This window comes from Aquarana catesbeiana, linkage group LG04, assembly GCF_042186555.1.
Source record: "Aquarana catesbeiana isolate 2022-GZ linkage group LG04, ASM4218655v1, whole genome shotgun sequence".
NCBI lineage: Eukaryota > Metazoa > Chordata > Amphibia > Anura > Ranidae > Aquarana > Aquarana catesbeiana.
In genome coordinates this window covers 282,143,358-282,158,614 of record NC_133327.1, presented here as the reverse complement: position 1 = coordinate 282,158,614, position 15,257 = coordinate 282,143,358, and the positions used below count along the sequence as shown (strand labels likewise).

Here is a 15,257-nt window from a genome sequence, read left to right as displayed (position 1 = left end):
ATAATCTAAATCATTAGTAAAAAAGTAGTCATTGAAATCCAAAATGAGTGTGTATATATCAAAAAAAGTCCAAATCAAAGTGATAAATTAGTGACAATAATCACGAGTGTCCATAATCCTTCTGAATCTTCTAAATCAGGGGTCTCAAACTGGCGGCCCTCCAGCTGTTTCGAAACTACAAGTCCCATGAGGCATTACAAGGATGACAGTTACAAGCATGACTCCCACAGGCAGAGGCATGATGGGACTTTTAGTTTTGCAACAGCTGGAGGGCCGCCAGTTTGAGACCCCTATTCTAAATAAACAATTATGTTGTGAAATTGATGTTAATCTTCGTGACTAGATAGTCACGTAATGCTCCCAGAGCTCTTACCTCCAGATGGAGAACAATAAGCCTTAGATCGGTATCCTGAGATGAGATCGCCTGTATATCATCCGTGTTTCCGATCGATGTCCGTGTGGATGGTTATGGATGTGGTTCGTGATCTGCTGAATAAACCTTCTCCCTGCTGACAGCTTAGTTAGCCTCAGGATCACGTGGTTCTGTTAAGGATGTTCAATATTTGCCATTAAAGGAAATAAAAGAAAACAGGTCTCCCATAGTGTAATATATAAAGATAATACAGTTTGTTAGAAATGCCAACTTGCCTCTTACATTTAAAAAGATAAAAACAAGCTTATCTGTGTGTATCCAGGTGTCAAACACACTCCTTGTATCACTTCCTGTCTCTCAGACTTCCGGCCAATCCCAAGGCATTTAATAGGAATGTATGTTTTAAACATTTTGTAATGAAGTCACCCAATGAAGGAAAAACTTTATATAACCCTTTGGAGTATAACATCTGAGGCCATAACAAAACTTGGAGCAAGAGCCATCCATTCCTAAAATGAAGGGTAGAACATACCACCGCAATAAGGTGAAAACAATTTATTTTACATGGGTGTAATAGTAGCAGACTGAAATTAATCTGAAAAATTTCTTCCTTCAGAAATAACATAGAATTCAAATCTCATAATGGATCTGCAGAGGGATATGCAAAGCCTGGGATGATGAGGTGATGAGGGTGGCCTCTTGCAAATGTTCAAGCACCCTTGGAATTTGAGACAGGGTTTGTTAGGTTGATGGAAGGACACACGTGTCAGGTGCAGACACTGGAAACCAAAACTTGGGAATGCTTGTGTCAGATGAGCAGGGGTACAGGTCAGAAAGGAGGTAAAAAGTTGATGTCAGTAACAGAGATTGGCAGTGAATATAAATAGACAAGGGTAATTCAAAAGCAGGTCAGGTAGAAGCAGGGTCAATAACAAGTATCAGGAATAGGAACACAGGAGCAAGACTGAGGACCATTCAGCAATGATCTTGTGCAGAGCTCAGGTTCAACCCCTTCCCACCTGGCCTATAGCAGAATGATGGCCGGGCAGTTGTTCTGTCATCCTGACTGGATGTCATATGACATCTTTCAGGATAACATGCTGGCGCGCGCACGGCGATTGGTGGTGCTGTGTGGCACTCTGACACACTGCATCTTCGATCGTGGTAAGGAGCCTCTGACGGAGGCTCCTTACCACGTGATCAGCTGCGACCAATCACAGCTGATCACAGCGTGAACCAGGAAGTGCCGGTAAATGGCTTTCCTCGGTTTGCGCTGACAGGGAGAGACGATCGGCAGGTCTCCCTGTCAGAGGGGGTCTGTGCTGATAATCAGCACATTGATTATCAGCACAGCCCCCATAAGAGGTGCCCATCAGCTGCCAATCAGTGCCAATCAGCTGCCAATCTGTGCCCCATAAGTGAGGCCTGTCAGTGCCCAAAGTGCCAATCAGTGCCCATAAATGTGCCAATCAGTGCCCCATCAGTAATGCCTGTCAGTGCCCTTCAGATGTCAATCAGTAATGCTTGTCAGTAGCTCCTCATCAGTGCTGCCTATCCAGTGCCATCTATCAGTGCCCATCAGTGCCACCTATCAGTGCCCCTCAGTGCCGCCTATCAGTGCCGTCTTTCAGTGCCAAATAATAGTGCCCATCAGTGACGCATATTAGTGCCACCTATCCCATCAGTGCCGCCTATCAGTGCTGCATATCAGTGTAGCCTATCAGTGTCCATCAGTGCTCCAGTGCCGTCTATCAGTGTCCATCAATCGTACATATCAGTGCCTCCATATCAGTGCCCATCAGTGCTGCCTCATCAGTGCCCATTAGTGCAGCCTCATCAGTGCCCGTCAGTGAAGGAGAAAACTTTTTTTTTAAGAGAAATGAACAAAAACTTATTTTTTTCAACATTTTGGTCTGTTTTAGTTTGTTTAGCAAAAAATAATCAAAGGTGATCAAATACCACAAAAAGAAATCTATATTTGTGGGAATAAAAGCATAAAAATCTAGTTTTTATGTACAGTGTTGCATGACTGCGCAATTGTCATTTAAAGTACGACAGCACTGAAAGCTAAAAAATTGTCCTGGGCAGGAAGGGGGAAAGGGCCCAGTATTGAAGTGGTTAAATAGCCCACTTGGTGGCAGTGGACATGCACAGCAATGCACATCTAGGTATGATGCCATGCTCGTAAACGTGTGCACACGTATGTGCAAATGCATTAGTCTAATGGCTGACATGATGCTTTTGTCACAGAAGTCCAGCTTGTTTGTGTCAGATTTATCAAGGGAGAGGGAAATGGATGTAAGTGAACCATGTACACCAAGAGGTGCTCCTGAGAGAGCATATGAACCCTGTGTTTCAGACACTTTACTCTGAGCTTGAGTATGCACCACGTCCTGTTACTCCTACATGAACTCAGCTGTCTCCTTGTGCCTCCAGATTCCACAATTTTCAGTGATCACTGTATTTTTGTGTCATTCCTGCATTTCCAGTTGCCCCAACACTCCAATTTTGCCAATGGTTTTTGTGTCTCTAGCAATCCCAATATCTACACTGACCTCTGGGCTCCTATGTCTACAGTGACCCTAGCATCTACAGGCACCACAGTACTACTGTGTCTTTGGTGACTCATGTATCCCCACTGACTCCAGTGTGTCCAGTGACTTCAGAGCATTCTGCATTACCCAGTGACCTCAAAGCATCCTGCGTTATCCGCTGACCCTACAGTACTCTGTGACTTCTAATGACTTCTGTGCACCCTGAGCACCTCTGTGATACAAGCCACCATGCAGGCTCAGGGTCAATCCAGTATCTTCTGGACTGTCTCTTTCTATGTGGGTAAAGACCCCTGTTCTTGACATGGATCAACTGCATTAAAGCCTCAATTCTTCCTGTCCCCTTTGCTTCTGCTTCTGGTGCTTACTTAGTGGAAAATTGTGTTATTTTTTAATGTTCCTTTTATTGAAGAGCATTGCAGCTGCAGCTGGCACACTTTCATTTTGTGTGACACCCAGCCTCCCTTAAGACCAATGATTTTATATTATAGCAATAATAATACTATAAAAGCAATAGGACCTCCTTTTATCATCTCTGGGTGGTCAAAATGCATATGGCCTCACTAAGCTATGTGAAAATATACTTCTTTAGTAATTCAACCCCATGGCCATACATGGCTTTTCAATACAGTATTGTGCGTCCCAAGCTTGGAAACATCAAATCAGCAGCAAGATGAGTTATAATGATGGCATCTATGGTAAAAAGATTCCTTTAGGTTTTACACATTGCACATTAGTATGTTTTTTACTTAAAAATCCAAACTGCAGAAATAAGTAAAGATGGAAATAAAACATACAATAGATTCAATTTCATGTTCTGTATACCTGTTCTGTCATCAGCCACTGGGAGCAATAATAGGGAGGCTTGCAGAATAGTTTTCATTTTATTAGAATTAAGAGCAATATTCATATATTCCAGAGCCAACAGACCTGTTGTGTCTCTGCCTTTATTAACATTTAATGCTTATCTGCACCTTTATTGAGATACTATCTAATTGCATGCTTCACTACGTTATTCATATTAAAAAAAATAATGCTAATACAAGCTTATGTTTGCTTCAGCATTTTTGTTTCTGACTTTTTTAATCAGAGAAGTTTAGTTTGCATCAAGAATTTCTTAGCAAAATATGTCACTTATACTCTATTGCATATTTATTTTTACAGTTGAAAATATTGGAGACAAAACATTCAGAAAACCAGTTACAGAAATTAAAATGCTTTTCAAAGGCTCCTTTTGACAGTTTAAACATGTTCCAAATTTAAACATGTTCCAAATCCAGTTACTATGTGATGCACAAGACTCATAAAGTTAACAAAAAAACTTCTTTTTCCTTCCCTCACTTAGTCAAATTGTAAACGTGTATAAAGTGTTGACGCTATATAAATTCTCTATAATAGTCATAAAAATTATTACAGATTTTTTTTAACAATAGGAAAATCTGTATTAACATGTCACTTTTTACAAACAATTTATTAAAATATATCTAAAGCCATATTTCAGTAGAGCAGGGAATGGTAAAAACCCTTTCAGTTTTTTGTCCCATTAAGGAGACTTTTTCTCCATTTCCTATTCTGTAGATACAATGCGTGGGAGAAAAACCTCTCCAAACTTAGACAGTTGTAAATGGAGCAAGTGTCCACATTGGACATTCTTCCTTTATTTTTGTTCTGGTGACAACTTAACCTTTTGGACTTTCACCCACTTTCAGTCCTGGTGACAGTGTTCACTAGGACAAATAGAGGCATGGAACTTCAGTAAACATTTCTACTTGGACTTTATATAAGTGCTGGCTTTCTCTGCATTTTGAACAAGATCAGCTTTTTAATAGGGATGGGCCAAACACCCTCCGTTCGGTTCGCACCAGAACATGCGAACAGGCAAAAAATTTGTTCCCATGCATCAGAGGTGGAGGGATCGGGTGGCCCGCCCCATTGAACGCTACAGGGGAAGCCATAGAGATGTCCCCGTGCGTCAGAGGGGGCGGGGTCACCCGGCGATGACACTGTGTGGTCCCGCCCACAGTTTTAAAAGAGCTATCACCTGGGAGGATGTGTCATATGGCATGTGCCTCCCATCGAGGCAGATCTTCTTTATTTTTTTTTTTGGTCCGTCGGCGGAGGTGAATGGACTACGTGGGACAGTTTTAATTTTTTATGTTTTAATAAAGGACTTCTCCCACTGTGTGTGTGTGGTTTTTGTTACCATTTTCACACTTTTTTTGTGAAATGGTAAGGGTACATTGTACCCGTTACCATTTCAAACAGAGGGGCTGAGATCTGGGTGTCGCCTTGTTGAAGGGGGCTTCCAGAGTCCGATAAGCCCCCCCGCCTGCAGACCTCCACAACCACAGGGCAAGGGTTGTGGCGATGAGGCCCTTCTCCCCATCAACATGGGGACAAGGTGCTTTGGGGGGCTACCCCAAAGCACCCTCCCAATGTTGAGGGCATGTGGCCTGGTACGGTTCAGGAGGGGGAGTGCTCTGTCCTCCCCCCTCTTTTTCTGCGGCCTGCCAGGTTGCATGCTCGGATAAGGTCTGGTATGGATTTTTGGGGGGACCCCACACCATTTTCTTTTCAATTTTGGTGTGGGGTTCCCCTTAAAATCCATACCAGACCTGAAGGGCCTGGTATTGAATTTAGGGGGAACCCCGTGCATTTTTTTTTTTTAATTTTGGTTCAGGGTTCCCCTGTGGGGAATCCCATGCCATTTTCATCAATGAATTATGTGTTTTGCCTGACCGACAATTCATTATAGCCGCGAGTAGTTTTAAATGACTTTTTTTTTCCTTTAGAAATGTCATTTTGCACTGTTCTAAACACGGGAAACATGCGCCACTTTACAGGCATACTATAGACACCCCCCCAGGTACAAAATTTAAAGGAATATTACACTTTTATTGTTTAACTTTAAGCATTATTAAAATCACTGCTCCCGAAAAAACAGCCGTTTTTAAAACTTTTTTTGCATTGATACATGCCCCCTGGGGTAGAACCCAGGTCCCCAAACACTTTTTATGACAATAACTTGCATATTAACCTTTAAAATTAGCACTTTTGTTTTCTCTCATAGACTTTTAAAGGGTGTTCCACGGCTTTTGAATTTGCCGCGAACACCCCAAATTGTTCACTATTCGGCAAACAGGCAAACATGTTCGACCCAAACATAAAGCTCATCCCTACTTTTTAAGTACACCTTCTCCACCTTGCTGAAAGGATTAAAAAATAATAAAATAAAAAACAAAAACAAAACTATAGGGAGGAAAAATTTACTTACCTGTCCTCTAGCTTACATGCAGGGGAAACATCATCCTCCTGCCAATGAGATCTCAGGGAACAGCCAGCATTACAAATTTCACCAGAAGACTCAGAAAACATACTACTGGGGACATCCTCTCAGCAAGATTTGATATCACCCACCCTAGCCAGAGTAAGTGGAAGTCAGAGGAAAGGTGAGTATACTAACTTCCCCCCGTGGGTTTAATTTTGTAATATTATGCAATTTCTTTTCTGTAAGGGAACACTTACAAAGCATTTAAAGTAGTTGTAAAGGCAGAAGGTTTTTTTATCTTAATGCATTCTATACATTAAGATAAAAAAAATCTTCTGTGTGCAGCAGCCCCCCTCAGCCCCTCTAATACTTACCTGAGCCCTATCTAGATCTAGTAATGTTGCAGGAGTGTCTCGGCTGCCCGAGACGCCCCTCCTCATTGACTGAGACAGAAGCACTGTGCCAATGGCTCCCACTGCTCTCAATCAAATTCATTCATCCAATGGGGAGAAAAATGGAGCGGGCTGGGCCGTGGCTCCGTATCTGAGAGGACACAGTTTGCTGTGGCTCTGCTGCCCCCAAAGCAAGCTGCTTGTTGTTGGGGCACTCAACAGGAGAAGAGGAGGATCAAGACTGCTCTGTGCAAAACCACTACACAGAGCAGGTAAGTATAACATGTTTGTTATTTTTAACTAAAAAAAACAAGACTTTAGTATCAGTTTGAGGTTAAATCCTGCTTTAACTCATAGTAAGTAGTTAGAAAGTCTCTTCCACTTATGTGACCAGTGAAAACTAAAATATGAGTGCTGTGTAGCTTGTTTCACTTTGTACATTAAAACTGATTCATGGCATGGCCTTATCTGTTAAATGAATGGAAAATTGATACTTTTTGAGCTAAGAATATACATTATTATTACAGACTATTCGCAACACCAAAACACTCACATAATGTTCTGCAATGCTCTGTGCTAGCTTACCTGAAATAACAGTAATTGAACGTAGATTTTTTTCTCAGCTAACAAGCTCATAGTTCACATAAATCATGTAATTTTTTTCTGTTTTTCAGTTTTAACATGGAACCTAGCTATGATTTTCTACATATATATGAAGGTGATAGCTCCAACAGCCCTATCATTGGAAGTTTTCAAGGCTCTCATGCACCAGAAAGATTAGAAAGCAGTGGAGACAGTCTGTTTCTAGCATTCCGTAGTGATGCATCTGTTGGAATGTCTGGATTCGCCATTGAATATAAAGGTAGTGTCCTGGCAATGATTTCTCTGTTGTGTCAATCCCTAATGCATTATAATCTGTATCCTTTATGTTTTGCAGGCTAGGTACTATCTTGCTATCCTAATCAGTCACCATGCAATTATTCTTATTTAAAAACTGAAATCAAATTATATCGTAATATACCGTATATATAAAATATAAATCAGTTTTGCAAAAAATACATACATGTAAATATAGATTATTATACCATATACCACTGTGCCAGTTTTTTTTCTGTTGTGGCTTACTCACTGTATTTTTTTAAATTACAGTGTAAGCTCACAATTATAAATAATTGCACTTCACTGGAACTATACAAATTGAAATGTTTTTCTTTTCAGCATACTGTAAATTTTAAAGCATCTTACATATACTTTTGATAGTACTGTAAAGCTTAAGGTCCCATTCACACCTGAGCGTAGCGTTTTCAGGCAGAAAGTTGAGTGATTTTACTGCAATTTTGGCCTTATATTTACCACGATTTTGCCGCATTTTTGCCGCGATTTTGTACAGGTCAAAAGGTCACCAATGTAAAAAGCAGAAAAACGCCCAAATCTGCCTTAAAAAAGTTCCAGAACTTGGAAATATAAAGAGCCTTCGCGCTACTACGATGTATTGGTGAATAAACTAAAATTTAGTACAAAATCCTATCGTGCGTAATCCAATCTCAAAGTGCATATAGTGCATTAAGTGCAATCAAATAACTAAACAGCAGCTGCCTGCAGCAGAATCTTCAGTGTATCACAATCCACTCTCAATAAATACTAATTATAAAGTGATCCTGCGCTACAGTGTAAGATAAAAGAACTTTTCACTAAATAAAGTAAATCAGTAAAGTGTCAAACTAAAGGTGAAGTTTTCCTATAAGGATCTATGAAATATTTTTATACTGGACTCTTAACCAAGTTCACATTGGCTTATATACTTCTGTGTGTCACTCAAATACACGTCAGTGTTCTGTCAGAAGATTGGCCCGCGTCTGATGGTCTGTGTCAGCTGTATCTGATGGGTTAGGGTTTCCCCTGGAAGAACAAGGTTAGGACTCAGGGATTGGAATAGGGACCACAGCAGGCGTGTCCCCCAGAGGTCAAAGGTCAAGAGGTGTGGCTGACCCACCCCCACCAAAGTGTTCCACCTACCCCAACTAAGTCGGGGCATCTGCAAGTCAGGGATACGAGGCTATGAGATGACGTGGATGTGCAGCTGCATTTGGGAGATCTGTTTGATGAAGTAGAGGACCCCCTGGTGGTAGAGATTAATATAGCGGTTCAAATTCGTATTTATGGCTATATGCTGGCACTTCAGGCAATTATAATCTTACATCTGATGGCACGGAGGACCCCCTGGTGGTAGAAGTTGGAGCAACACAACATAACCGACCTCAATTCATCACTATAGGCTGTTTTATCAGGTTATGAAGGTGAGGGCTCTGTGAGCATAATTTGTGGGATTTAAACTTCTCCTTGTCCACTGAGTCTTATATTGGAACTCCTTTTTTATATTTTTTCCTTTTGGATATTTTTTGAATAACGTGGTTAAGAGACTATTACTATTCTAAATCATTTGCCCTGGGATTTTTTATTAATATATGAAAGTTCCAGAACTTGTTTGAGCTTCAGTCATTTTGGGGCTTCTGGCTTCAGGCATTTTGGAGTGGAGATGTGAACCATCTCCATAAAGAATAATTGATTTTTTCCCCTCCAGCGTTTTGTAGCCTGAGGCTTCAAGCTACAAATCGCTCAGGTGTGAATGGGGGCTAAATGCCAACTCCAAAATTGATACTAATTGATACATTACAAAATTGATAGAGTAAGTTTACATTTACATAGGTAGCTGGCAGGGCCGTCTTAATAGCATCATGGGCCCCTGGGCAAAGTAATGCTCTGGGGCCCCTATAATGGAGACAGCGCATGTAAACAGACATCAAGTAGGTAGGAGGCAGACACGCGGAGCTTCCCCTTTTGGGTGGAGCTCCGCTTTAACTACATGAACAGTCATTCTGTACAGCAAAGAAACAGTGGGAAAATGCTGCATACATAAAGTAACAAAGCTGTCCTGTGCAAATAATATATCTGCTAGAATGATGTTTAGGACAGTTGTACCAGGCCGCCAATAAAAATCATGAGGCACCATCCAGCCTGACAGGGCCTCAGATACCCCCAACATTTTGTAACCCCTCTACATCTTATATACATCCAGCACTCCTAACTCCACCCAACCAACCCCCCCTCCGCACACACACACACCAGGTTTCCCTCTAAAATTATTATACCGTTACCACCTCCACACATCTGGATTCTCAACCCCAAATAAATAACTCCCCAGCACTCTGACCCCTCTACACCTTAGATATCCGCCCAGCACTCTTACCCCTCTACATTCCAGATATCCCCCTCAGCACTCTGACCCCTGTACACCCTAGATATCCCCCAGCACTGTGACCCCTCTACACCCCAGATATCCCCCCAGCACTGTGACCCCTCGCCACCCTAGATATCCCCCTAGCACTCTGGCTCCTCTACATCCCAGATATCACCTCAGCACTATGACCCCTAGACACCCTAGATATCCCCCAGCACTCTGACTCCTCAACACCCCAGATATCCCCCCAGCACTCTGACCTTTCCACACCCCAGATATCCCTCAAGCACCCTGACCGCTCTTCACCCTAGATATACCCCAGCACTGTGACTCCTCTACAAACTAGATATCCCCCCAGCACTCTGACCCCTCTACATCCCAGATATCCTCCCAGCACTCTGATACCACTACACCCCAGATATCCCCCAGCACTCTGACCCCTCTACACCCTAGATATCCCCCTAGCACTCTGACCCCTCTACACTCCAGATATTCTCCCAGCACTCTGATCCCTCTCTGCACCCTAGATATTCCCCCAGCACTCTGATCCCTCTCTGCACCCCAGATATTCCCCAGCACTCAGACCCCTCTACACCCCAGATATGTCCCCAGCACTCTGATCCCTCTCTGCACCCTAGATATTGCCCCAGCACTCTGAACCCTCTCCGCACCCCACATATCCCCCCAGCACTCTGACCCTCTACACCCCAGATACTCCCCCAGTACTCTGATCCCTCTCTGCACCTAGATATTCCCCAAGCACTGTTATCATATACCATAAGATACCCCTTGTATTAAGACCCCACTACATCCTGGATACCCCCTACACTCTAGCCTCTCTACATCCCTGCTACCTCTAGCACTATAGCCACCCAAGATACTCCAAGCATTGCTACCCCCCATACACCTCAGATCCCCCTTCAGAATTGTTTTCCCCCATAAACCCTTGATATCCCCCAGCACCATTATTCCATCCATGTAGTACCCCCTTTTCCAGTGGGGATACAGTGCATGTGAACTTTTGGCTATGTGCCCACCTCCAGCACTGTGACAAGGACTCACCTATACCAATCAAGTCATGCAGGCAGGAGGAGTTGTGGAGGAGGGAGCATCCCTCCGGGCATTTCAAGCCCTTTGGTGCAAACAGAGCTGGACAGTTGGGCTCACCATGACACCATCCACAATGCCACTTCCGCAGGTGGTGGACTCTCAGTGCTGCCGACTTAGCAGCTCCCACTCCAGCTCCTACCCCGCAGCCCCCGAGTCCAGAGAATTCAAGCTGCATGGGGCGGGGTCAGAGCATCACTGGCACTCTGGCCCTGTCCCTCCCTGCTTGCTGTGAAATAGGTATCATTCTGCACAGCATGGCACACCACTGCCAGCCTTCCTCCCCTGTGTATCCATCACTCTCAGTGCCATCACGGAGCCCCCAATTTCCAGGCAGTATGGGCTCAAGGAGCAGCTTCTTTGGGGAAAGTGCAGGGGCCCCCCATTCAGCTTGGGCCCCTGGGTAGTGCCCAGGTGTGCCCTTTCATTAAAACAACCCTGGTAGCTGGGGCAGGTAGTTTGCTGTGTTCTGAGGCAGCAAAATGTCACCTTTGGATACAGCAACACTCTGTGCTATGGCCGTGTGCAAACTAGCCAGTTTGTATGTGGCCAAAACTTGCATTCAGGGTTGGGTAGAGGCTTTATTCACAGGTAACTGCTCAGATGAGTGAAAAATAGTAGCTATTGATTAGTACAGAGTTCAGAGACTCTTAACGGCAGCTGCCCCTTCCTTCCTTGAAACAACCTCTGTTGCCACAGTCTGTGATTATAACAGAAGAAGGCAGATGAGTCAACCCATTGGTGCCTGCTTAAAAACTGATATTTCAGTTCTGAGAGGGGTTGTGCTTTAATTACTGTTATGTAATGTGCTGTGATATAATCTGCTTCACTCAGCACTATAAGTCAATCAGGCACATGAGCTAGTGGGTAACATGGCAAGATGAGGAAAGAGCAAAATGAGTTTCCCTATTGTCCAATCAGCATGCTGTAAATTGGTAGCTAATCAATTTCACTGCAATCACAACACAAGCCAAACAAAGGAATTACTATGTACTCATTTCAATAATGTATTTATCTGCATGCCTGGAGCTTACATGTACAAGTAATTTGTCATAAAACAAAAACTGTAAGCTTTCATCGGATGCTTCTCACACAGGCTTTTATGTTTGTCATATGCTCCATTTGATAAGTTAAAAAGGAGTATTATTTTTGTGTGGCAAGTCACACATAAGTAGTACACAGAGTGGGGCAGCCATAGTCAGAGTACTATTCATCTCCTGTGATTGTTTGAATTCACAGTTAATTATCTAAAATGCTGAAAATGGACAGGGCATATCTAAGCATTTAAAATGTTTAAATACATTACTGCATACCGAGTGGTAGCAAAATAGTGTAAAGGTCAAAAAGTGTAAGATTGTATTGTTGCAGATAAAAGAGTAAGGATGATGCTCTACATGCTTTAGAGGTTCACAAGCTGAGAAGAGGTCATGCTGTGCCATTGTAAAATTACAGAGGATGGAGACAAGAGTAGACTGCCGAGGGTCAAAGAGTAAAGCAAATGGGTCAAGAAAGAAAAAACACTTCTTCGATGCTTACGACAAAGCTGAGAGAGAATGAGAGAAGCCTGAAAGGGACATGGAGAAAGAACGGGAATGGGAAACATAATTAAAGAGAGGCAGCTGGAATCACGAGTGTTATATTTGAGAACAAATTACCTAGCGCATGAATTGGAAGGAGAAAAAAGAAAATGGAAATCCTTAGTACTGAAAGAAAAGGAGCTTACAAGTACAGATGAGAGAAAGTCAAGCAAATGTAATAAGCAGGATAGTGTTAACTTGGATTGAGTTACAGAATTAGAAGCTCATCTGTTCCTTAAAAGTACTTTGATTATTGCATGAGGACATTGTCCTTGATACATTGTGCATATCTTTTAAGTGTTGGTAACACAATAATGGTATATGTTTCTCTATATTAAGCTCTTTTAAAAAATATATATATAGTTTAAAATGTCATAATATGGTGTAAACATATTTATATAAAATAAATATAGGCAAAACTTGAGTCCAAATAAAATGTAATATTTCTTTAATTTTGGTAATTCAAACTGAGTATATGATGAAAAAATGTAAAACAGAGTTTACCTTCAAAGAATGCTGTTTGTCAAAATAATTAGTAGTAGACCAGCAGAGATAAGCAAGTGACATTTATGTATTTATTTTTTTTTTACATTAGCTTCTGAATTTTTTCATAACATGCTCAGTCTGAATTTCCCAAATTCGTGATAGGTTTACTTTAAATGTGCATTATAAATATGTATGTTAATTTTGTTTCTAAAGCCTCGTACACGCGATCGGATTTTCCGCAGACAAAACCTCTGACTTTTGTCCGAAGGTGTGTGCCTGGATTTTGTCTTGCATACAAACGGCAAGGCCAACGGCCAACAAACATGAATGCACTGACGTACTACGTGGTTTTTCAGCTCTTTAGTGCCACCCTTTGGGTTTCTTCTGCTAATTTTGTGTTAGTAGAAGTTTGATGAGTGTTGATTCGCACTTTTCATTTTGCTCTTTTCATTTTGCGCTTTTCATTTAACGCTTTTCAGTTTGCGCTTTTCATTTCGTGCTTTTCAGTTCATTTCCGAATGGCCATTCATCAACCAGATATTTTGCAGAATCGGAAGAGATAACGTGTTATTTATTATTGGCCCTGGACTTATTGCTTTTACCCAAGTCCAGTCCAGGAACAGGAGGAGGAGTTCTTGGACTAAAAATTGTTTGCTTTATTAATCGTGACCAATTATGTCATATGCCTTTGCCTGCGGGAGCTCCAGGAGATTAATCCAGATGTTTTTCGGAATTATCTCTGGATGACGGACCCCTGCTTTCACCAACTCTTGGCATTGTTGACCCCCTGTATTAAGAAGCAGGACACATTCATGAGGCTTTTATTTTATTTTTTGGTTGAATAATAATGATTTGATTTGTTATATTTTCTATATTTTTAGATGCAGGGACACCAACATAGTTGTATCTTTGACTTTAAAAACTACGGAATAATGGTGTTGTGGTTACTTGCCCCCCCCCCCCCCAAAAAAAAAAAGCATAATATTATTCTTGATATCACTAGAAAAAAAAGCCTTTGAAAATTTGTTTGCAATAACTCCATCAGTATCACCAGCAGCATCATTATTATCCCATTATTATCCCAAGAAGAAGAGAATGTGCGCTGCATTTCGAGATTTCATAATTTGCCATGTCACGAATGTTAATTCTCCATTACAAGCGCTAGTATACAAGACCGACCGCTTCTGGCTCGTCCTTGCTTCCGAGCATGCGTGTTTATACTTTAGACTTTTTTCCGGTGGACTTGTATACATACGCTTGGAAAATCCGACAACAGACATTTGTCCGCAGAAAATTTTAAAACCTGCTATCCAACATTTGTCTGTGGAAAATCCGACAACAATTGTCCGATGGAGCATACAAACGGTCAGAATTTCCGCCAACAGCCTGTCATCACACAATTCCCGACGGAAAATCTGATCGTGTATATGAGGCTTAACTCTAGTTGTAGAGTAATCCTATATTATGTACCCTGTAATCCTATACTATACTACGTGTGTGAATTACAGGCACAATTAGTCATTGAACACAATGTAATTTAATGTAGCCATGAACTTTTCCATTCCTACCTACTGATGAATGCAAACGTATGAACACTTTTTAAGAAATAATTTTAAACTTTCAAAGCATGTTTATATGCAATTCACAATATAGACATTCCATAACTAAAGTGTTTAAAGCACACACAACATAACCTAATATATAATTTACACTGCTATGTAGCGTTTGAATTCTGAAAAGGATTCATAGAAATATGTATCTAAGGTTGTTTTTGACTTAAAGATGAACTCCAAGTGAACAGTTGAAATATAAAACCAGGAACTGGGGAGGGGGGGGCGTGGTCTGGACATGGATGAAGATGGCTGCTTAAGCCTTCTGCTCCAGCACACCAGGGTCCTTAATTTTGCTCTTTGAAGAAGACAGGTTGCTTTACCATGGGCAGACCTGAACCAGAGCTCCTCAGCATCATGCTCCCACTCACCCTGGGACTCGGGTACACAGCTGAGCAGTAACCTACCCCAAATTTTTTTAACCTAGCCCCAAGAAGCCACAGCCTCCTCTTCTCAGGCATCCGGTGGAACACCTCGCTTTGCTAGCAGAAGTCGGGCATGATCCACTGCTCCTAACCTACCATCGTGACACCACTGATAAGTAAATCACCAAGCCTTGATGACTTACAGTATCTCACAAAAGTGAGTACACCCCTCATATTTTTGTAAATATTTTATTATATCTATTCATGTGACAACACTGAAGAAATGACA

The 15,257-nt window shown here is 41.9% G+C and overlaps 1 protein-coding gene across 1 annotated transcript in view; it reads left to right on the top strand.

Annotated features, from left to right (window-relative positions):
• CSMD1 (CUB and Sushi multiple domains 1) overlaps positions 1–15,257 on the top strand; it is a 3,274,537-nt gene that overhangs the window by 2,443,386 nt on the left and 815,894 nt on the right. Inside the window, exon 29 of the mRNA XM_073626646.1 lies at positions 7,260–7,447. Coding sequence (XP_073482747.1) covers positions 7,260–7,447 — 188 coding nt within the window. The remainder of the gene's footprint in view (positions 1–7,259; positions 7,448–15,257) is intronic.